This window comes from Hyperolius riggenbachi, chromosome 1, assembly GCF_040937935.1.
Source record: "Hyperolius riggenbachi isolate aHypRig1 chromosome 1, aHypRig1.pri, whole genome shotgun sequence".
Lineage (NCBI taxonomy): Eukaryota > Metazoa > Chordata > Amphibia > Anura > Hyperoliidae > Hyperolius > Hyperolius riggenbachi.
Genome location: NC_090646.1, coordinates 447,047,127 through 447,070,734, shown reverse-complemented (window position 1 = coordinate 447,070,734; position 23,608 = coordinate 447,047,127). Strand labels below are relative to the sequence as shown.

The window sequence follows — 23,608 nt, the reverse complement described above, 5'->3', positions numbered from 1 at the left end:
GACACAATGAAAACAGAGGGAAATGCACCGTGTTTTATGAGAGAAGAGCCTGTCTAATCCCCCCTCATCTTCAAGTAATCACAAGAGTAATTTGATCTCTCAGCTGTGTCAGCATAGAAATTTGGCAGTCGTCGGCAGACACAGCTAATATGTAAACCCTTTGTCTGCTTCCAAGAAAGCAGGGAGTAAACATACTGCAGATTTATTGCAGGAGTTCTGTAAGCTGTAACAAATACATGTTTTTCTTTAAAGGTGGCTCCAAAATGTTGGCCATTTGTTTTTTTATGGAACCAATAAAGTATTGCTTCGGATGTGCAAGCTCCTGACTGTATTGCATAGTATATAAAGGGTGTCATCCCTCTCACCCTGCTGATGCACTCTCTTTCAGACATACTGGGTTTAATTTATTAGTGAGTGCGAGACATTTCATCAATCCTCTTCTATGGACATACACAAAATACCATGACAAAGACCAGCAGAATAAACAAAAGAAAATGTGACAACACAGTCTGGCTAGGGAGCAATTAAGATAATTTTACAGATACGTTTCATATCATTTGTATTTTGTGTACAACACTATGGTAGATTTACTATAAGAAGAATGCAGTTAAAGTGTAACTGTCAGGCATAAAATCAGAAATCAATGCTGGGTAGTCTTTTTTTGCTTCTTTACTTTGCCCTCAGACTTAACTAATGCAGCCTGATTGGCTGAAGCCTCTTTCCATCCTGTTTTCCCCTCCCACACCTCTGTTCCTTTCTGATTGTCAGTATTTCTCATGCTGAGACATTGCACTTTCTATTGCAGAGCTGGGTGGGAGTGCCTGAAGACGGAGGAGGGCGGGCAATGCATACACAATCAGGCAGAGGAGGGTAAGGGAGGAAATGACATCAGGATTGGCTTCAAGATAGACACAGCTAAAACGGAGAATCCTAAGAAGGATTTTCTCTTTTTTAACTATAGATAAATCACTAAAATCAAAATGTGCACAGTGCAATACATATGTTATGTAAGTAGAGCAAGTATTTATCTACTTATATATATATATATATATATATATATATATATATATATATATATGTTTTTTTCTGAGATAGTAAGGCTGACAGCTCCTCTTTAACAGCTACAGCATATAGCATTTAACAATCAGCTAAAAAAAATTGAAATGAAAAATTCCCTACCCATATGTGTGTATATAATACATACAAAACAAAAACTACATAATCAGCATACCTGCAAGAGTCTCTTACGGATCTGACTCTCTTTTTCCATTTGTGTTTGCAGCATTTCCTTCTGTTTACTTGTGAGTTGAACCTCTTCTTTGATTCCTTTCTTCTTCTTAATTTCCTACAAATGGGAATCATTAAAATCCAGTGAATACCAGTTTCCCCATTAGTGTACCACAGAAACAAAAGTGTCTCTAAAGGTGGCCATACACTGGCCCGATTCCCGGCCGTTTCGACAGCAGATTCGATCCTGGGATCGAATCTGCTGCCAATCGTTCGCGGTAAACGCCGCCGACGATCCGATTTCCTCCCGAAATCGGATCGGTCCGTCGATCGCGCCGTGCGGGAAATTACCCTCCATCGCCCGCGGGTAAAGTGCGCGTCGCTAGCAAGGGCCGATCCGATGAAAAATACATTACCTGATGCGGGCTCCCGGGCGTCTTCTCCGCATCTTCTCAGCGCTGCACCCGCTCCATCCCGGCGCTTCCTGGGTCACTGCAGTGACCCAGGAAGTTCAAATAGAGGGCGCTCTATTTGAACTTCCTGGTCACGGAGTGACACAGGAAGCGCCGGGATGGAGCGGGTGCAGCGCTGAGAAGATGCGGAGAAGACGCCCGGGAGCCCGCATCAGGTAATGTATACGGGGGGGGGGGGGGGGGGGACAGGCGGCAGGAGCAGCTGAACAGATTGTGATCGGTTTCAGGCTGAAATCGATTCACAATCTGTTTGCAGTAAAGGCAGCCATATGATCCCTATCTGATCAGATTCGATCAGATAGGGATCTGTCAGCTGGTCGATCTGATGGCACATCGACCAGTGTATGGCTGCCTTAAAGGCATGAAGTTGGACGCGTGCACCATGGAAACATACAAGAGTCTCTAAAAGATTAAAGCTGGACGTTCTCCACGCAAGCTGATAAAAAGAAAGAAGGTAGTTAAAGAGACTCTGTAACAACCTTATTTCTTCTATCATATACCTGTTCTAATGTGGTCTGTCTTACTGCAGCCTTTCCTAGTTGCACAGTTATCTAATCTAATCTTCTTTCCTTTGTCAGCTTTGTCGGCTCCGGCAGGAATGAGCTGCACTGCTGTGATAGAAGTTAAGCACACCCTCTCCACGCCCCCTCCAGGCTCTGTATAAATCACAGACTGAGCTTCTCTCAGCCTATCACATGCTGCTTAGCAGACATATTTTTTGTTTGTAAACACTGCCTAAAACTGGCAATTACAAGCCAGGATCTCAGCAGGGAGTGGCAAAAACAGCAAAGAGGGGCCCAGAAGAACATAATGAATAGAATGGTATTCTTTTTATTGCAAGAATTTTAGAGTACAGATTCTCTTTAAGCAGGATACAAGTATTTCACTGTGAAACTCTGAGAATACTTGTATCCCTTTTCAGCACTGTTTCTTAAACATATCGGTTTGTGCTACGACAAGGTAAGACATTAACTAAATGTGGCCTACTGAAAGACATAAGAACTGTTCACATAAGCAATAGAAAAAAAGAGCAGGCCCATTCAAAGAAAATATTGGTTTCATGTAAAAGCATTTTTTTGTACAGCCGGAGACATTGGCAGCACCCGATTTGACTACCTGCATAGATGTGCAGAGCTCTGAATATATGCAAATTATATCTAAATGCATATGTCCAATGTTTCTGAGCCATGTGGAGCTCCTTTATCAAGCCCAGTACACATCGATGCGTGCGAGTGTTTAGAGGAGCCTGACTCCCACTTCCTATACAGAAATTTCTACACAGTGGCAGACAGATTTTTGCCTCCGAGCAAACATTTCCTATGAAACGTTGGCCATATACTTTTAAATGGAACAATAAAGATTAACTTTGGACGTGCCAGCTCTCCCTCTTTTCCAACTGTTGCACTCCTCTTAGGGCTGGTTCAGATGGGTGTCTGCGGAGCGTTTACCGCCAGTGTTCGGGACTTGGTGTTAAACGCTGCCATTCAAGTGAATGGGAGCGTTTGTACCAGGCTTTTCCCAGAGTTTACGCGAACGCGGCGTTCGGGTCCCAATTTTCCTTGGCATTCAAGGTGACCCTGGACGCTACATGTAGCATCCTGGGGCAGTTAACCGCCACAGGTAATGTTCCCCTAGGGGAAGAAAACCGCAGACCACATCCGAAAGCTACGTGAAGGCTGCTGAAAGCCCGAACGCATTGCCGCCGCGATGCCACAGAAAGCCGGGCAGACGCCCGTGTGAACCAGCCCCTTAAAGAGAAAGGGTTTATCCTTTAGTGCGTGTGTGAGACAATACTACAAATCTGTTCAAACAAGCATCTTATTTGGGAAAAACCACTGAGCAATTACACCATATGAATAACATGCAACACTGAAAGGCCACTAAGAAGTATGCCTCCCAGTTCCGAACACATCAACAAAACACTACTTTATTTAGAGAAGAAATATATGCATATCAAAAAGAAAAACCTGCGTATACCATTATACAGAATTATAAATATACCTCTTTGAGTTCCATTTCAATGATTTGCTCCTTGAACGAATAAGCCTTGTTCTCCCTCTTCATATTGGCTTTTTTTAAACTGTCTTGTTGGGCACTGGGAGGGGGAAAAAACAAAAGAAGAAAAAAAATCATCCACTGATAAAGTGAAATCACTGAAGCAGCTGCATTTACAACCTTTTGTATATGTAGTTGTTCACTCTTTCCTTGGTTTTTAAACTCATAATTATCTAATATAATGTTCAAGTCTAGCTCCCTAATTAAAAGGTCCAAGGCCTTTAGATTCTACACCACCAACAAGACAGGCGTTGCAAGGCTAGACTGTCAATTTGCTCTTGCTTGTCATATTTCACTCATGCGTCTCCCAGCTTTATAAACTTGAACTTAGCAAAAAGGTCAGAGGGTCATGTTGAAATTGACCTGCAGTCTTTCCTTTTGAATGCTTTCAGGAGATCAGGGACCCAACCAGGAGGTAGCAGGAGGAAATACATATGTCAGTTTCCATATCCCTTATCACTTCAGGTGTCCTTTAAAGATTTATTGAAATGCATGCAAGATAAAACACCTAGTTTTCTTGCAGTAGTACAATCAACCCTATTCCTGAAAAAACCCATTAATGTCCTTGAGGCAGTTACCTTTGCAGAATAGATTTGTCATAGAGTTCCCCCTCAGGAGTCTGCATAATGGAATATTCTTCCCTGGTGACGTGACACAGGGCTGGATTCTGCAGGGAGTCACTTATCACTTCAACTAATCGAGGAAGAACTTTGTATGAAGAAATTCGAGCCAGAGTACCTGCAGCATTGAGGACTGCCTACATAAAGATTAATCACAGTTAAAAGTCTGGAAACATGCTATCGCCTAATCACTAATGTATGCATTTCATGACAATATTTTTCCTAAATTCATTAAGTCCTTTGTTCTGTTATGGTTCCATTTTTCTGACCATTATACTGTAGAATATATAACAAATGGCATGGCTTGTGGTACTCAGCAAAATTCATCTTGTTTTTTTAATTAATTAGTCAAGTAAAAGTAGCAAGTTTCTATTAAAAAAAAAGCACACATTTACAGTTTACATAAGAACAATCTTTAAAGTGTACCAGAGACAGGGGAATAGAAACAAAATGATGCACACCTGGGGCTTCCTCCAGCCCACTCTGGCCTGATTGCTCCCATGCCGCCATCTTCCGCCTTCTCAATCCTCCATAACGGGTCCCGTAGGTTCCGCCAGTCTGAACATGCGCAGTGTGGCTGCATGCACTCCCTCACCTCGCTGCCTTGGCTGGGAGTGTTCTGCACCTGCGTAGTAGTATTACGGGAGCGTGATGGAGGTGCACGCTGCCAGGCAGCGCATGCACAGTAACCCCACGACTGGCCAAACTCACAGGAGCCCTTACGGAAGATTGAGAAGGCGGAGGACGGCGGCAAAGGACGGATCAGGCTGAAGGTGGCTTGGAGGAAGCCTCAGCCGAGTTCCATTTACCGCGTGTATGAGGCTTAAAGCTAGCAAGGGCAAATTTGTATTAGATTGATTTGCTATTCACACTATCTTGGTTTCTATCTGATACAGTGTAAGAATTTCATATTCACTCACTTGGTCTCTGGAAGAATTAGAGGTGATAACTGGTAAGAAGTCATCAAAGCGCTTGTTTATAAACTCAGTGGGGTCGATTTTCATTTTGTGTAGTAGATCTACCCAAAGGTCTGGATAAGCAGATGCTGTCATAGAAAAGTAAAGATAAACCGAGCAAGTCACATGGTACATGTACAGGGGTTTCATAAACTTTAATTAGCTTCTACCTACCAACTAAGGGATTATTTGCCAATATCAGAAGTTCCTGAGCCAGATTTTCAGCTTCCACTGGGTCAGTCTGCAGACCTGGTACAAATGTAAGGACATAGATTCCTTCCTGTATGATTCTGGGAGACACAGGAGGCTTTGCTTGCTCTGTCACTTCCTCAGATTCTGTGACTGAGGTTTCAGTTAATACCAACTATGGAAACAATGAGAAATGTTATATGATGAATGACTGCTGTTGTACAAGATGTTGCACTTTAAATATACTAACCTTGTTTGAATTTAGGACAGTTTTAAACTCTGGTAAAAGGCCATGCAGAAGCTTATTACCACCAAGAGATGTCAGCAACTTTTTAATGGTCTGTTGGCACTGCTTACGCACTTTCCAGGAACGACTCAGCAGAATAATGATCAAAGCGTGGTAATAAGGCCTAAAAGCATAGTAAGGATAATAAATTCTCTGATGCATGATACAGTGAGACAAATCCCACATACAAATCTGAAACTTACTGAGCTCGGTTGTCTGGTAGCCTGTGGATGTGGTCCAGAAAGAGTCTTTCACATAGCTGCAGCAGAGTGCACAGAGCTAAAGAAGAAATAAAATATTAACAATTGTATTATTTGGCAACATATGCAGCATCTCACAAAAATGATTACACCTCCCACATTTTTGTAAATATTTTATTATATCTTTTCATTAGACAACACTGAAGCTAAATCTACACGCAGCGATCCGGCGGCTCGATTAGTCGCCGGATCGCCTCTTCCGCATCCCCGCGCGTACCCGTCGCGCCCACGCGGCGGATTCGATACACGCTCGTCCCCGCTGGCGCCGCTTATCTTCTGCTCGATTCCCTGCCATTGTCCGCTCGTGGGGAACGAGCAGGGAATCGGCGGCGGTGAGATCGGACCTGTCGGATCTTCTCAATCGAACCGCATCAGCGGATCAATTGATAAGCCACATCACCGTGTAGACCCACCATAACACTTTGATAGAATGTAAAGTACTACTTGCATAACAGTGTAAATTTTACAAAAATAAGAGAGGTGTACTTACTTTATTTTTTTTATTTTATTTTTTGGATCATAAGACGCACCTAAGTTTAGAGGAAAAGAACCAGGGGAGAAAAAAAATATGCTAAACCTGGTGCATCCATGATGCAGGGGCGTCCTGTGGAGCTTTCCTCCCTCCCCAAAGCTGTCTCTATCTAAGCTACAGTAGCCCCCACCTACACTAATCTCCACTGCCCCCAGCTACAGTAACCCCCACTGCCCCCAGCTACAGTAGCCCCCCCAAGTGCTTCCTAGCTACAATAACCCCCATTTCCCCCAGCTTCAGTAACCCCCCAAGTGCTTCCTAGCTACAGTAACCCCCACTTCCCCCAAGCTACAGTAACCCTCCAGTGCTTCCCAGCTACACTAACCCTCCAGTGCCCCCCAGCTACAGTAGCCCCCACAGCCCCCCAGCTACAGTAACCCACAAGTGCACCCCCAGCTACAGTAACCCCCACTGCCCCCCAGCTACAGTAACCCCCACTGCCCCCCAGCTACAGTAACCCCCACTGCCCCCCAGCTACAGTAACCCCCAGTGCTTCCCAGCTACTGTAACCCTCCAGTGCCCCCCAGCTACAGTAACCCTCCAGTGCTTCCCAGCTACAGTAACCCTCCAGTGCCCCCCAGCTACAGTAGCCCCCCCCCCCCCCACTGCCCACCAACTACAGTAACCCCTGCAGTGCCCCCCAGCTACAGTAATCCCCCCACACCGCCCCCCAGCTACAGTAACCCCCCAGTGTTTCCCAGCTACAGTAACTCCCACCGCCCCCCAGCTACAGTAAACCCTCCAGTGCCCCCCAGCTACAGTAACCCCCACTGCCTCCCAGCTACAGTAACCCCCCAGTGCTTCCCAGCTACAGTAACCCTCCAGTGCCCCCCAGCTACATTAACCCCCCACTTCCCCCCAGCTACATTAACCCCCACTGCCCCCCAGCTACAGTAACCCTCCTGTGCCCCCCAGCTACAGTAACCCCCAGTGCTCCCCAGCTACAGTAACCCTCCAGTGCCCCCCAGCTACAGTAACCCCCACTGCCCGCCAGCTACAGTAATCCCCCAGTGCTTCCCAGCTGCAGTAGTCCCCACTGCCCCCCAGCTACAGTAATCCTCACTGCCCCCCAGCTACAGTAACCCTCCACTGCCCCCCAGCTACAGTAACCCTCCACTGCCCACCAGCTACAGTAACCCCCACTGCCCGCCAGCTACAGTAATCCCCCAGTGCTTCCCAGCTGCAGTAGTCCCCACTGCCCCCCAGCTACAGTAATCCTCACTGCCCCCCAGCTACAGTAACCCTCCACTGCCCCCCAGCTACAGTAACCCTCCACTGCCCACCAGCTACAGTAATCCACACTGCTCCCCAGCTACAGTAACCCTCTGCTGCCCCCCAGCTACAGTAATCCTCACTGCTCCCCAGCTACAGCAATCCTCACTGCCCCCCCCCCAGCTACAGTAACCCCCACTTCCCCCCCCCCAGCTACAGTAACCCCCACTGCCCTCCCCCAGCTACAGTAACCCCCACTGCCCCCCCCCCAGCTACAATAACCCCCACTGCCCTCCCAGCTACATGAACCCCCCCCCCACTGCCCCCCAGCTACAGTAACCCCCCCACTGCCCCCCAGCTACATTAACCCCCCACTGCCCCCCAGCTACATTAACCCCCCACTGCCCCCCAGCTACATTATCCCCCCACTGCCCCCCAGCTACAGTAACCCCCCAGCTTACAGTAACCCCCACTCCCCCCCCCCAGCTACAGTAATCCTCATTGCCCCCAGCTACAGTAACCCCCTCCAGTGCCCCCCAGCTACAGTAACCCCCACTCCCCCCCCCCCAGCTACAGTAATCCTCACTGCCCCCCACCTACAGTAATCCTCACTGCCCCCCAGCTACATTAACCCCCCCCCCACTGCCCACCAGCTACAGTAACCCTTCCAGTGCCCCCCAGCTACAGTGACCCTCACTGCCCCCCCAGCTACATTAACCCCCCACTGCCCCCCAGCTACATTAACCCCCCACTGCCCCCCAGCTACAGTTACCCTCACTGCCCCCCAGCTACAGTAACCCTCCAGTGCCCCCCAGATACAGTAACCCCCACTGCCCCCCAGCTACATTAACCTCCAATGCCCCCAGCTACAGTAACCCTCCTGTGCCCCCCAGCTACAGTAACCCTCCTGTGCCCCCCAGCTACAGTAACCCACCAGTGCCGCCCAGCTTACAGTAACCCCCACTGCCCCCCAGCTACAGTAACCCGCCAGTGCTTCCCAGCTGCAGTAGCCCCCACTGCCCCCCAGCTACAGTAATCCTCATCCCCCCCCCCCCAGCTACAGTAACCCTCCAGTGCCCCCCAGCTACAGTAACCCCCACTGCCCCCCCCAGCTACAGTAATCCTCACTGCCCCCCAGCTACAGTAATCCTCACTGCCCCCCAGCTACAGTAATCCTTACTGCTCCTCAGCTACAGTAATCCTTACTGCTCCCCAGCTACAGTAACCCCCACTGCCCCCCAGCTACAGTAATCCTCACTGCTCCCCAGCTACAGTAACCCCACTGCTCCCCAGCTACAGTAATCCTCACTGCTCCCCAGCTACAGCAATCCTCACTGCCCACCAGCTACAGTAACCCCCCACTACCCCCCAGTTACAGTAATCCCCACTGCCCCCCAGCTACAGTAACCCCCACTGCCCCCCAGCTACAGCAATCCTCACTGCCCCCCAGACACAGTAACTCCCACTGTCACCCAGTTACAGTAACCACACTGCCCCCAGCTAAACTATAGCTGAGGGGCAGTGGGGATTACTGTAGATGGAGGGTTTGTGGAGCTATCAGTGGAGTTTTTCACCTTTCAACATTGAGCAGCTTACAGATGAGAAAAGAGCTGCAGAGCACAGACAGGGCACAGGAAGAGGCTGGGATCTATGGCAGTTGTAGCAGCTATAATTGTACTCGCAGTATCGTATAGCGCTTGCAGCTGGGCTTACAACTAGCATCTTGTGGAGCAGAGCTGGGCAAGCAGGTATGGGAGCAATTAAAGCCCGAGCAGACAAGGGGAGCTGGAACCATCTTTCAGAGCAGTAGTAGACCCAGTCGCTCTGGCAAATGTGGCATGACCCGGAAGTCACGAGTCAGCATGGAAGCGGGCTCACAGCCGGCCATTTCCAAGGTGACAGAAGTCCGTAGCGCATGAGCCAAAGAGCACAGATGTCGGACGTGGCATGAACTGAAAGTCACAGTCAGCAAGGAAGAAGGCTCACAGCCAAAGCGGACATACAGGGGCAGTATGTTGCCAAGGTGACAGAAGTCTGTAGTGCACAAGGCACAGATGTCAGACCCTGAAGTCTGAAGTCACATCCTCACATCCATACTAGTATGAACCCAGTACACACACACTTTTTTTGTCTTATGGTCCATAAAATGTGGTTTTTTTTGTTTGTTTTGTAAGTAAATATATGCTTGTAAATTTGGCATTCCCAGCGCAGCTGTGCATTTTTTGCATCGTTAAAAATTATTTTCCTCTCCTTAAACCTTACATAATTCTCCTCTGGTGCTAAATACTTTTTTCCCTCCAAGGCTAATGCAATTTTGAATGGTGTTAAATGCTATTTCCCCTGGTGCCAATTACAAACCTCATGGGATGCCAAATATTGTTCTCCCCATGTGTAAGCGGGGGTTAAGTTACCTTGGTCACCACCACCCTTCTGATGTGCTCCACGCTACATTCCATCTTCCACCTTCTAAACCGATAGTTCTGCCGTGAAGGCTGAAGTGACAAAAGATGGAAAGCAGCGTGGAGCTCATCCGAAGGGAGGCGGTGGCCTAGGTGAGTTAATTCTTCCTCCCCCATGCAGCCCACATACCCCAGCATGTTCCGGCACAATTTCTCTTTTCATATAATCATTCTTGCTCATCCCTAATGGATGTGTAAAGTATATATTTAAGTGTTAAAGTATATATTTAAGTGTTAACAATACATGAAACTATCAGTGGACTGATGAAAGGGCTGCAGTGAATTCAAAGCACTACATATGAACACAAAGTTATTCCACTGCTTTTTTATTTTTTACTTTACATGGGCCTTGAGATCAAATCAAATTAATGAACTATTATGTCACATACAAAAAAAAAATGTAACCTATGAATCAAACAACATAGTTTAGTAAAGTAGAGGGAAGTGGAACACCGCTCAACTGCACCGTGTAGAGCAGTGCTGGACCAAAGGCAGCCAGGCCCGGATACTGAAGCAGGATTAGAAAAGATGTGGTCCGCATCATAGCACACTGTGTGCTATGATTAAGGGCCGAATGGCCTGAAACATGTCAGCTTATGTACTTTATATTTGCTGTAAGGACACGTCCTAAATAAATTACGGAATCTGTGGAGAGAACTTGTTGCGGACCACATCTTTTCTAATCCTGCATAGTTTAGTAAAGGCTAGGGTGGGCAAACTAATGTAGAACTAGGTAGCTCTACAATCACCATTGAGTAGAAATGCGCTTAACAGCACCATGTTTTACTGGAGTACCATAATTCTTTACTTACACTCTTCACTTGCAGAGGAAAGAAACTTATCAGATGTGAAAATCTGTTTCTTCTCATCTGACACCAATTGCCAAAAGTTGTTTAGTTTGCTTTCTGTGTGGAAAGAAAACAAAATCGAACTGTAAGTGGAGACACTACTTTTTATTACTGCAAAATCCACTGACTGCATTTGCATCAATACATACGTATATCACTAAAGAACATAAATGTGACAACTTATACCATTAGTTGGCTAAAAAAAATAACTTATCCCGTTAGTGGACTGACAAAACAATACCGAAAATTACAAGAACTAAAGTCACGGTGTTCCGCTGTACAAAGTGGTTCCAAAGGTCATGCATAATACTGGGTAGCAGTGCTGGTCGTAATGGAAAAATCTACGCTTACGGATCATTACGCGTAATTTTACGCTATTACGCAATTACGGTTACGGCATAGGAAATTATCTACGGTCCATCACTGTAATTACGCGTTAACTTACGCAGTTACGCGTAAGGATACCGTAATGTAGGCGCTTACACTACGATGTTACACGTAGTGCCGTAATACCCATTAATGCGTACTTTTTGACGCATACGGACGATGTGTACGCAATAGCCGTCAATGTGATAGCTATTGCGTACACATCATTCGTATGCGTCAAAACGTACGCTTATATACTGAAGGGCGGGAGAAGATACTATTGGTTGCTTAGGATGTTGATGGATTGGCTACTCTTAGAAAAGGGGAGTTTTTACGTTAGTAATTACGCGTAAAATTACGCGTAAGTCTCCGTAAAATTATGCATACCTAGCAATTACGGTAGACAGCGTAATTACGATACCACTTTACTGCTTACGCGTAAATACTTACGCGTAAGACCATAAGTTACGCGTAACACTTACGTGTAAATTTGCATTGAATTACGATGCGTAATTACGCTCATGCATAATTTCGGCCCAGCACTGCTGGGTAGTAAACGTGTTTCAATAACTAATTGTCATCTAACAACACACACAGCAAATACAACAAATGGAACAGAGTCCTGCCCCTATGAATGTACAAACTACATCTCTTACCAATCTGAGTTTCAGTGATTGACAATCTGCATACAAGCACAGCACAGGCAAGGGCTTCTGATAAAGAGGATACTTGTGCGGTTTGGGATGTTGCCTTTTCTACAGTTTGGAGCAACAGCGGCAATAACTCCAGAGCTTGGCCCAGTGTGTCACCTAAGGAAGACCGGAAGGAATATTTTCAAACCATGCACTGGCTTGTAGGGTGACATACAACACTACACAGTTAAGTGGTTTTACATTATTTGAAAAGACTTAAGAATGACTTTAAAGTGAACCTTGAGCCGAAGCTCAGGATCAAAATCAGATATTTACCTTGGGAGAGGGAAGCCTCAGGGTCCTATTGAGGCTTCCCTCGTTACTCTGTTGTCCCCTTTGCTGATCAGGGCCACACAGCGCCTCTTCCTCCAGCGTGGCCGTGCAAGTCCACCCACGCATGCGCAGTACCAAAGAGCCCTCAGCTCCAGCTTATTGCACATGCACGGACGGGCTCAGTCGGCTATTTACACGGCCACGCTGGAGGAAGAAGAACTGCTTGGCCACCGATATGATTAGCGACTAATTAATTCCTTGGCGCTAATCTTCTGGGGGCCGTGCTGAGCAATGTGGGACATCAGAGCCGGGAAGGAGGCCTCAATAGGATCCTGTGGCTTCCCTCTCTTTAGGTAAGCATCTAATTTAGTATCCGAGCTTTGGCTCAGTTTAAACTACACAAACATTTTTGGTGGGAGAAAGGGGGGGGGGGGGGGGGTTAAACATTTATTTAAAGTGGAGCCGAACCAAACATTTTTTTTAATTCTAAATATTTAGTTGCACCACTCTGACACATACAGAGATAAATAAACACTCCTTCAAGCCTATGAGCATTTCAGTGCATACTTTTCACCATTCTCTTTTCATAACTAGGGTTATACAGGTGGCAGCCATTAGCAATTGCTCCTTTGCCGGACACCTTCTACTCCACCAGTTTGCCAGATTCTGTCCCAGCAATATGAAAGGAAGGGAGGGGTTCTTCCAATAAATGTAAAATATTTTATATTTGTCATCATGCAGCTGAAAAAAGGCTGCTATTTATTATTATAATTTAGAAAATAGTTTTATTTCTAAAATCTTGTATTTTTCATTTGGGTCCACTTTAAGTGGATTATTACTTCCACCTATTGTCCCTAGTAGACATAATTATTTTCACTGAAAGAAGCTTAGACCATATATTACGGTTTAGCACTCATTCCCTACCCTTATGACACTCAGGGCTCACTGGGCTACTTGGATCCAAATCAAAGACAGAATAAAATTACATCTTTCCCCTCAACTCTCCAAAACTAAGATGCTTTGTTTGGAACTTTGATTGGACTCACCTTTGAAAGACACCAGCATACACTGGAAATATGCATGCCTTACTCCAGATGTGCTTGTCTTTAGAGAAGGAGTTTTCTTGAACCATTCTATTAGCTTTTTAGGGATCTCTGTAGTAAACTTCTGACACCACTGGGTGAGCACACCAACAGCATGAATAAGAGTCCCCTCATGTACTAAATAAATTAAAAAAAAAGATACTCAAAATTAACAGATTGCACTGTGTCAGCTCTGTAATTCACAGTACATTTGAGCTGCGTTGCTGACAGCATAAGGCGACATCTTTAAGTATATAAAGCTTTTTTGACTACAGAGAAAAAAAATCTGACAAAATGTAGGTTTTAAACACCCTGAATTTGCTATAAAGTTCATGGGTGCTGTGAAGTAGGCAAGACATCAGAAAATTACTGTTATGTGACAGTAAATCATTACTAGGAATAAATGTGCTCTGCTTTCTGCAAATTCCTTGTGACTAAGGATCTAATATAGAAATATATCACAAATGTATAGATCAAATAATCATGCATATTATATACTGTACAACTTTTATGCACAAACCAGTTATATTTTTTTCTAACATCTGTGCTCAAGGTTCAGTTACAGCAAAACCTTCATATCAGCTAAATTTATTATCTCGAACCTATTACTAATTGCTGTAACAGTGAACAGGTTCAGGTTGGCAAACACTACATTATTATAGCCAGTACTATAATAAAGTGGTTGGCAGTAGTTGCATGTGGTGGAAATAGAACTAGCACACATAGGTGCACACACAGGATCCTCATGCTCATAGGATGAAAATCAAATTGGCATTGGAACAGTCTCCACTTACATAAAGGAATTCAGACACTTAACAAAAATACTCCTATATTTCTGAGCTCTGAACATTTTGTGAAATGTAGCGGTGGGTGCGCACAAAAGACCTTATGGCCATGAGAGGCTTGTCTTAAAAACGTTTTATTAGTGATAAAATGTTAGAAAAAACACTTATGTGTCACAGAAAGTGAAAACTGAACTGAATGCAAATATACCAATGAAACACCAACAATGTTTGCATACTGTGAAATGAGAAGTATTCTTACCGCACACATGTAAAAAGGGCGCAGAGAAATTTGGACGCAGGGTGAAGCCGAAAAACATCTCACCCTGCTGTGGCAAATTTCCCAGTAGCGCTAATTACTATTCCCCCTCCAAGGTGTCATACAATAGGGGTAAGATGCAATTCGGCTTCCAGCTATTGCTGGCAACCGAATTGCACTGTTTTTATCATAATTTGGGCTCTGTTTGTCGGTGCCCAAACTACTCACTGAGCGCCGCCATAGGCTATAGCCATAATTTATATTATGGCCTGTGGCGGATCCCAAATGTCCTCGGCCATGCGGCGTCCTTTTTACCTGACTTGATTCTTACCTTCCTGCTGAAGAAAAGGAATGAACAGTTCGGATATTGTCCGGCTTAACTCCTGATTTGAAGGACCAGAAACACCATGGTAACTTAGACTGCCAATTCCTTATAAAAGAAGAAAGCAATCATATAACAAATGTATGTAGTGCCAGACACATAAAAAGAATGGTCAACAACTGAAGTTATTAAACATTACTTTAAAGCCCCAGTCCAGTGAAATGTTATATTTATTGTACTGAGCCACTCAGCTTCAGGTACTCAAAATTGTGTGTGTGTTCCCTCTGGTGTGGAATCCTGGGATGGGAGGCACAGCAGAAAACATTGTGCTTCTTCAGATAAACCTTTTTCAAGCTTGTAAACATACATAGGTAATACCACGCATAACAATCTTATATGTTAGATCATAAAAAACAACCCCCAATCACAACGCTTACCTATACTATGAAATTTGCAAATAGGATGATAGTCTGCAATACTTGTAGGACCTGATGGAAAACTGATCCACACCACCTGACAAACTGCTCCCAACACCAGATCTATATGTGAGCATGATTTTCAAAACACTGAAGTTCCATTTAGGCACATCCTACTTTGGATGGAGACTTGAGCCTGAGTAATGTACTGCCGGTAATATTGCTATGCGCAAATAAGAGCACAGCAATATTACCAGTACTAGCAGCAGCAGAGTACCATGCGTTGTGCAAAAAAGGGGGACCCGCAGTACATAGATAACGCAAGTTTTGCTATGATAACGCTCTCATTACCGGCAGTATTTTAATCAAGTACTATGTCATTCGGAGGTTATGTTTCTTTTTGTATTTATAACATCAAAGACACAGCCATGTATGGACAGTACATTATTGCTTAGGTTTGCCCCTAGGTAACTTAATCCACTTTGCATCCAGACCTTGTTTCCATAATGGACCAGAGCAGTTTTGACGTTATAACTATGTCACTATTTAATCAGCAATAACTTTATCCCTACTTAGGACACCAAAATGATATATATACACCGTTTTTGTTTTTTGCTTTTTCAAAAGAAGCCAGGCTTTCATTTAGCAGTATTTTTTCCAAAGAATGATTTTGTTTTCTATGCATTTTAACCACTTGAGGACCGTGGGCTTTACCCCCCTTAAGGACCAGGCACTTTTTTTCCATTCAGACCACTGCAGCTTTCATGGTTTATTGCTCGCTCATACAACCTACCACCTAAATGAATTTTGGCTCCTTTTCTTGTCACTAATAAAGCTTTCTTTTGGTGCTATTTGATTGCTGCTGCGATTTTTACTTTTTATTATATTCATCAAAAAAGACATGAATTTTGGCAAAAAAAATGATTTTTTTAACTTTCTGTGCTGACATTTTTCAAATAAAGTAAAATTTCTGTATACATGCAGCACGAAAAATGTGGACAAACATGTTTTTGATTAAAAAAAAAAACCCATTCAGCCTATATTTATTGGTTTGGGTAAAAGTTATAGCGCTTACAAACTATGGTGCAAAAAGTGAATTTTCCCATTATCCAGCATCTCTGACTTTTCTGAGCACCTGACATATTTCATGAGGGGCTAGAATTCCAGGATAGTGTAAATACCCCCCAAATGACCCCATTTTGGAAAGAAGACATTCCAAAGTATTCACTGAGAGGCATAGTGAGTTCATAGAAGATATTATTTTTTGTCACAAGTAAGCGGAAAATGACACTTTGTGACAAAAAAAAAAGTTTCAATTTCTTCTAACTTGCGACAAAAAAAAATGAAATCTGCCACGGACTCACCATGCCCCTCTCTGAATACCTTGAAGTGTCTACTTTCCAAAATGGGGTCATTTGTGGGGTGTGTTTATTGTCCTGACATTTTGGGGGGTGCTAAATTGTAAGCACCCCTGTAAAGCCTAAAGGTGCTCATTGGACTTTGGGCCCCTTAGCGCAGTTAGGCTGCAAAAAAGTGCCACACATGTGGTATTGCCGTACTCAGGAGAAGTAGTATAATGTGTTTTAGGGTGTATTTTAACACATACCCATGCTGGGTAGGAGAAATATCTCTGTAAATGACAATGGTTTGATTTTTTTTTTACACTCAATTGTCCATTTACAGAGATATTTCTCCCACTCAGCATGGGTATGTGTAAAAATACACCCCCAAACACATTATACTACTTCTCCTGAGTACGGCGATACCACATGTGTTGCACTTTTTTGCACCCTAACTGCGCTAAGGGGCCCAAAATCCATTGAGTACCTTTAGGATTTCACAGGTCATTTTTGTTTCAAGACGAAAATTGATTTTAATTGTTTTTTTTCACAAAGTGTCATTTTCCGCTAACTTGTGACAAAAAACAAAATCTTCTATGAACTCACCATACTCCTAACGGAATACCTTTGAGTGTCTTCTTTCTAGAATAGGGTCATTTGTGGGGTTCCTATACTGCCCTGGCATTTTAGGGGCCCTAAACCGTGAGGAGTAGTCTTGAAACCAAATGTCGCAAAATGACCTGTAAAATCCTAAAGGTACTCATTGGACTTTGGCCCCCTTAGTGCACTTAGGGTGTAAAAAAGTGCCACACATGTGGTACCGCCGTACTCATAAGAAGTAGTATAATGTGTTTTGGGGTGTATTTTTACATATACCCATGCTGGGTGGGAGAAATATCTCTGTAAATGACAATTGTTTGATTTTTTTTTTACACACAATTGTCCATTTACAGAGAGATCTCTCCCACCCAGCATTGGTATGTGTAAAAATACACCCCAAAACACATTATACTACTTTTTCTGAGTACGGCGGTACCACATGTGTGACACTTTTTTGCAGCCTAGGGGCCAAACATCCTATTCACAGGTCATTTTGAGGCATTTGTTTTCTAGACTACTCCTCACGGTTTAGGGCCCCTAAAATGCCAGGGCAGTATAGGAACCCCACAAGTGACCCCATTTTAGAAAGAAGACACCCCAAGGTATTCCGTTAGGTGTATGACGCGTTCATAGAAGATTTTATTTTTTGTCACAAGTTAGTGAAAAATGACACTTTGTGAAAAAAAAACAAAAATCAATTTCCGCTAACTTTTGACAAAAAATAAAATCTATGAACTCATCATACACCTAACAGAATACCTCGGGGTGTCTTTTTTCTAAAATGGGGTCACTTGTGGGGTTCCTATACCGCCCTGGCATTTTACGGGCCCAAAACCGTGAGTAGTCTGGAAACCAAATGTCTCAAAATGACTGTTCAGGGGTATAAGCATCTGCAAATTTTGATGACAGGTGGTCTATGAGGGGGCGAATTTTGTGGAACCGGTCATAAGCAGGGTGGCCTTTTAGATGACAGGTTGTATTGGGCCTGATCTGATGGATAGGAGTGCTAGGGGGGGTGACAGGAGGTGATTGATGGGTGACTCAGGGGGTGGTTAGAGGGGAAAATAGATGCAATCAATGCACTGGAGAGGTGATCGGAAGGGGGTCAGAGGGGGATCTGAGGGTTTGGCCGAGTGATCAGGAGCCCACACGGGGCAAATTAGGGCCTGATCTGATGGGTAGGTGTGCTAGGGGGTGACAGGAGGTGATTGATGGGTGTCTCAAGGTGTGATTAGAGGGGGGAATAGATGCAAGCAATGCACTGGCGAGGTGATCAGGGCTGGGGTCTGAGGGCGTTCTGAGGGTGTGGGCGGGTGATTGAGTGCCCTAGGGGCAGTAGGGGTCCAATCTGATAGGTAGCAGTGACAGGGGGTGATTGATGGGTAATTAGTGGGTGTTTAGGGTAGAGAACAGATGTAAACAATGCACTTGGGAGGTGATCTGGCGTCGGATCTGCGGGTGATCTATTGGTGTGGGTGGGTGATCAGATTGCCCGCAAGGGGCAGGTTAGGGGCGGATTGATGGGTGGCAGTGACAGGGGGTGATTGATGGGTGGCAGTGACAGGGGGTGATTGATGGGTGGCAGTGACAGGGGGTGATTGATGGGTGGCAGTGACAGGGGGTGATTGATGAGTGATTGACAGGTGATTAACAGGTGATCAGTGGGTTATTACAGGGAAGAACAGATGTAAATATTGCACTGGCGAATTGATAAGGTGGAGTCTGAGGGCAATCTGAGCGTGTAGGCGGGTGATTGGGTGACCGCAAGGGGCAGATTAGGGTCTGATCTGATGGGTAACAGTGACAGGTGGTGATAGGGGGTGATTGATGGGTGATTGATGGGTAATTAGTGGGTGTTTAGGGTAGAGAACAGATGTAAACACTGCACTTGGGAGGTGATCGGACGTCGGATCTGCGGGCGATCTATTGGTGTGGGTGGGTAATCAGATTGCCCGCAAGGGGCGGCAGGTTAGGGGCTGATTGATGGGTGGCAGTGACAGGGGGTGATTGATGGGTGATTGACAGGTGATCAGGGGGATAGATGCATACAGTACACACACATTTGTCAATACGGCGGTCCTTGCGGGGGTCCACTTCCCGGTCGCCAATTGTATATACGGCGGTCGGGAAGTGGTTAATGGGAAAAATAATAAGAAAAAAAATAGAAAAAAATGCATTCGTTCTCAGTTTTTAACAATCCCAGTTTAAAAATTAAGTGCAACTGTAGAGAGAAAAACACACTTTATTTGGCTATTTCTCCTGTTTTTTTTTTTTTTTTATAAAGTTTAAATTATGTTTCTTTCAAAATTTATAGTAATGATATTTGTTTCTGAAATAAAGGTGGCTGTTTGCTACAGTGTGTGCTTTTCACTTAAAATTGAGAAAACATTAAAAATATTTTAAATTGTGAAAAATAGGCAGTTCCCCCCAGTATAAGAAGCCAGATGTGCCCCCAGAATTAACCCCCCCCCCCCATAGGGTGCCAGTATTAAGCTCCCCCCCCGTCCCCCGTATAAATAACCAGATGCCCTCCCTTCCTCCCCAGTACAGGTAACCAGATGTGTGTCCAGCATCAGCCCCCATGTAAATAGCTAGATGTGCCCCCAGTATAAGGCAACCACTTTAGGCAGCCCGTGAGAATTAGTCCCCTTAGGAAGCACCAGTTAGTGCTACAACCCCCCCCCCCCCCACCCCCACCCCCCCAATATAGACAGATGTGCCTTTAGGTACCACCACCCCCCATTGCCTGATGTGTCCCCCAGTATTAGATCCCCCCCCCCCATACCAGATTTGCCTCCAGTATTGCCAGCCCCTTCCTCAGTGTGCCCCTAATATCAGACAGCCCCCCCCCCCCATATTTGCCAGCACCTCACTCGCATTAGGTACCCCCCCAACCTGCATTAGGCAGCCCCCCATGCCCGATCAGTTAGAAATAAAACCTGTAAAGAAAAGCAGGACTCACCTCCGGGGCTCTAGTGACAATCGTGCAGCAGGAGGCACTGTTCACAGCTCTGCAGTCAGCCCCGTACTGCGGTATACACCGAGTCCCGGCTTGTTGGTGTCATCAAGCCAGGACCCACTGTACACGGCAGTATGGGGCTGACTGCAAAGCTGTAAGCAGAGGATCCTGCAGCACATTCGCCGCTAGATCCCAGGAGGCGAGTCCTGCTTTTCTTTACAGGTTTCTTTTTACAGATGGGGGCATGGAGGAGAGAGGAATGATCAATGCTAATGGGTACAGCATTGATCATTCCTCCGGGTGGGGGGGTCGGCTAATAGGGTAAGGGAACTCCGGTACCCTTAGACCAATTAGTGCAAAAGCAGGCTGTGACGGGAGCGTGCCAGATCGTCCACAGCACTGCTTCTGATCGTATATCTATGTCCTCATTGCTTTCATGAAGTCAGAGGACGTAGATATACTGTAGTGGAGGAAAAAGCGGTTAAAAAAAGCAACCTTCTAGACATAGGATTTACCTCCCAGAAGTCTACTAGGTTTACAGTAAACAATAACAGTTAGGCCTCGTTCACATCATTTAGCGCAGATGGCTGTGCGATTGGAACGCAACGCGTCCGATCGCACGCCATCTGCGCTCCTATGCGCTGCACTGCAGATCCCATTCATTACAATGAATGGGATCTGCGCTGCGATTCCCAAAAATGCGTGCAGCACGCGATAGCGCAATCACGCTGCCACTCAGCGCATATGATGGGAACGGTAGAAGGGCTGTCTATGCCCTTCTACCGTTCTTGCGTGTCGCACACTATACGCGCTGCCAAAATGTGGACGGCAGCGCGTATAGTCTGAACGAGGCCTTAACTGTACAAGAACCAAGCATAATATAAACTGACACTCATGCTTCCATGAAGATACAGTATACCAGCCTAAAAATCATTAATACCTGAGAGAACACTCATCTTCTGTGCAACAGCTGTAAGCTTTCCTTCCGAACCTAAAAGACAAAAAATATATCAGCAGCGTGTTCTACATAAAATGTCACTCAAAATGTTAAAGTAAATCATCACTGTCTCACCTCCCAAGATTGCAAATAAATGCCTTCCCAATGCCTCCACAGCAGCTGGGTCACTACACTGATGTGCTAGATTCTGCAAAGCAACTACTGCTCCATCCATCAGCTGGGAGTTATTAGATTTCAATTGCCCTAAAGTAAAGGATAAATCATCTGATGCAAATGTAAAGCAGCCTACTGAAAAGCTAAACATTAAATCTTCATAAAAGACAACAATAATTAAAATATGCTAAACAAAATAATAAAAGCCAGCATAATAACAATAGTAAGAAAACACAATGCTTACCGGACAAGCCTTTCCCAAGGTCTAGGGCATACTGACTTAGGTCAATAGTCACAGATGCAAATAAAGAAGAAATGGCTAAAAGAAAGGAATACTTCATTAAAACCAACCCGCTCTGTGTCCAAATATCTATTTACATTTATAGAAATGCTTACTTTCAATCACATTTTCAGGGCTACGAAGAAGTGATTTTTGCAATATGGATAAGATCTGGTCTTTGAATTCACCATGAGTGACATGCTGTAGTAAAGGCGTGCAACTTTCCTGAAACCAACATCAAAGTAAAACCATAAAAAGGTAATAGTGGACACATGTTCTATAAGGCAATTGTAAGATTAAAACAAGCCTAACACAAAAGGAAAAAGGCAATAAGAATTACAGATACTGAAGTATATTACTTGCTGTCTTGATATTCTCTTGGATCTGATACTCATATCACCCCTGAACCTGCAGTTTCTTTATCACACGCCTGAAACAAGCATGGAGCTAATGTATTTTACAGAAACATCTGATCTGCATGCTTGTTAAAGTTCCATGGCTGAAACTACTAGAAGCAGAGGGTAATCAGGACAGTCAGGCAAAGCGCATTGTTTAAGAGGAAATAAACATATTAGCCTCCATGTCTTTCACCGTGGGTTCCCTTTAAAGGAAACCAGAGCTCACGAAAAATAAAGAATCAATACTTACCCGGGGCTTCCGCCAGCCTCATAAGTACATCTGAGTCCCTCGCTGTTCTCCCGCAGTTTGCCAGTAAGCACAATCAGCCCCCAGCGCAGAAGAACCCGACTGGCGCGACTGAGCCAGTTACCGGGGCTGATTGCGGCTGAACGGCAGACCGCGGGAGGATGGCGAGGGACTCACACATGCTTAAGGGACTGGAGGAAGCCACGGGTAAGCATCGATTGTTTGTTTTTTGTGACCTCTGGTAAACTTTAAGCTACAGTGGTAGCAAATTCAGTAATACTAACAACCCCACCTTGTTTACTGGTCACCCAGTGTCCACTACCTCTTCAGATCTCAAGTTGTCTACAGGTTATTCATCAATTGCCAAGCTGACTCCGGCCTATAAATTGCTTATCCTGTCTGCAGCCTCCGCTGGCATCTAGGTTGATCCTTCTACCTAGCATTCCATACCACTCACTAGATCCTACTGTCACTAGCTGTCACCCAGATATTACCAACCAAGTGGGTTGCACCTCCCTAAGTTGATTCCCTTAAAAGGCAATTTAGACAACCTGAGACCTCACCTGTTTGGGACTTTCTAGTGTCTGCTATGGCTATTTTTATTCTTCAGAATAAGAAACTGACTTACCAATACGTATTTAGGAGGTTTGGCTTTACTCATAAGAACGGTCTTCATGTAAAAATCAAGAAAGTGACTCTGCAGAAATAAGTAAAGATTATATATTATGCTGCAATACTCGATATGCTAACAGTACATGTGAGGAATGAATGCTTTATATTCTATTACCTACCCTGTACTTATTGAGAATATCCTTTGCATTCTGCTTCACACAGAACTGTACAGCAAGGCCAAGAAGTCCGGCAAAATTCTGATTGAGCTCAAGGCTGAAGATTGCATCAAGATATTTTGCCACAAGGCCATGATTCTGATGAAGGAAAACACTCATATTACAGCTGAAATATGTATTGCCCCATCCAAGTATTTGTCATTCATTGAAACATTATAGATACCTCCTTCCATAATGTGTTAATTCTCTTAGAAGATCCCTTAACAGCGTGCCGATGTGACCCTCCAATTATCTCCATCAACAGAAATGACTGGCACTCGACCTGAAAAACAGAAAGGGAACCTGATCACCTCTTAAAGAGCACCTCCAGCATGCTCAAAAATGACAATGATGCCATTCTTAAGGTGCGTACACACATGCGACTATAGTCGTTTGTAACGATCGTTCCCCGATCTTTACCAACGACGATCGTTATAAAAAACGAACCAACGACTATTAAGGCAAACGACGAACGAGTCAAATCACTACAAAACAAAGTTCTGTCTTGGCGGATTTTTACCACCGACGATCGTTAGC

At 44.8% G+C, this 23,608-nt stretch overlaps 1 protein-coding gene across 1 annotated transcript in view; it reads right to left on the bottom strand.

The window, feature by feature from the left end:
- The window catches only part of GCN1 (GCN1 activator of EIF2AK4), a 111,336-nt gene that overhangs the window by 68,533 nt on the left and 19,195 nt on the right, over positions 1 to 23,608 (bottom strand). The window contains exons 6-23 of the mRNA XM_068238718.1: positions 23,256 to 23,354; positions 23,036 to 23,170; positions 22,873 to 22,941; positions 21,716 to 21,824; positions 21,564 to 21,638; positions 21,281 to 21,409; positions 21,149 to 21,199; positions 14,903 to 15,001; positions 13,495 to 13,668; positions 12,140 to 12,292; positions 11,082 to 11,174; positions 6,010 to 6,085; positions 5,771 to 5,930; positions 5,506 to 5,695; positions 5,296 to 5,420; positions 4,334 to 4,512; positions 3,702 to 3,795; positions 1,232 to 1,345 (exon numbers count right to left, since the gene is read on the bottom strand). Of these exons, the coding sequence (XP_068094819.1) occupies positions 1,232 to 1,345; positions 3,702 to 3,795; positions 4,334 to 4,512; positions 5,296 to 5,420; positions 5,506 to 5,695; positions 5,771 to 5,930; positions 6,010 to 6,085; positions 11,082 to 11,174; positions 12,140 to 12,292; positions 13,495 to 13,668; positions 14,903 to 15,001; positions 21,149 to 21,199; positions 21,281 to 21,409; positions 21,564 to 21,638; positions 21,716 to 21,824; positions 22,873 to 22,941; positions 23,036 to 23,170; positions 23,256 to 23,354 (2,124 nt within the window). The remainder of the gene's footprint in view (positions 1 to 1,231; positions 1,346 to 3,701; positions 3,796 to 4,333; positions 4,513 to 5,295; positions 5,421 to 5,505; positions 5,696 to 5,770; positions 5,931 to 6,009; positions 6,086 to 11,081; positions 11,175 to 12,139; positions 12,293 to 13,494; positions 13,669 to 14,902; positions 15,002 to 21,148; positions 21,200 to 21,280; positions 21,410 to 21,563; positions 21,639 to 21,715; positions 21,825 to 22,872; positions 22,942 to 23,035; positions 23,171 to 23,255; positions 23,355 to 23,608) is intronic.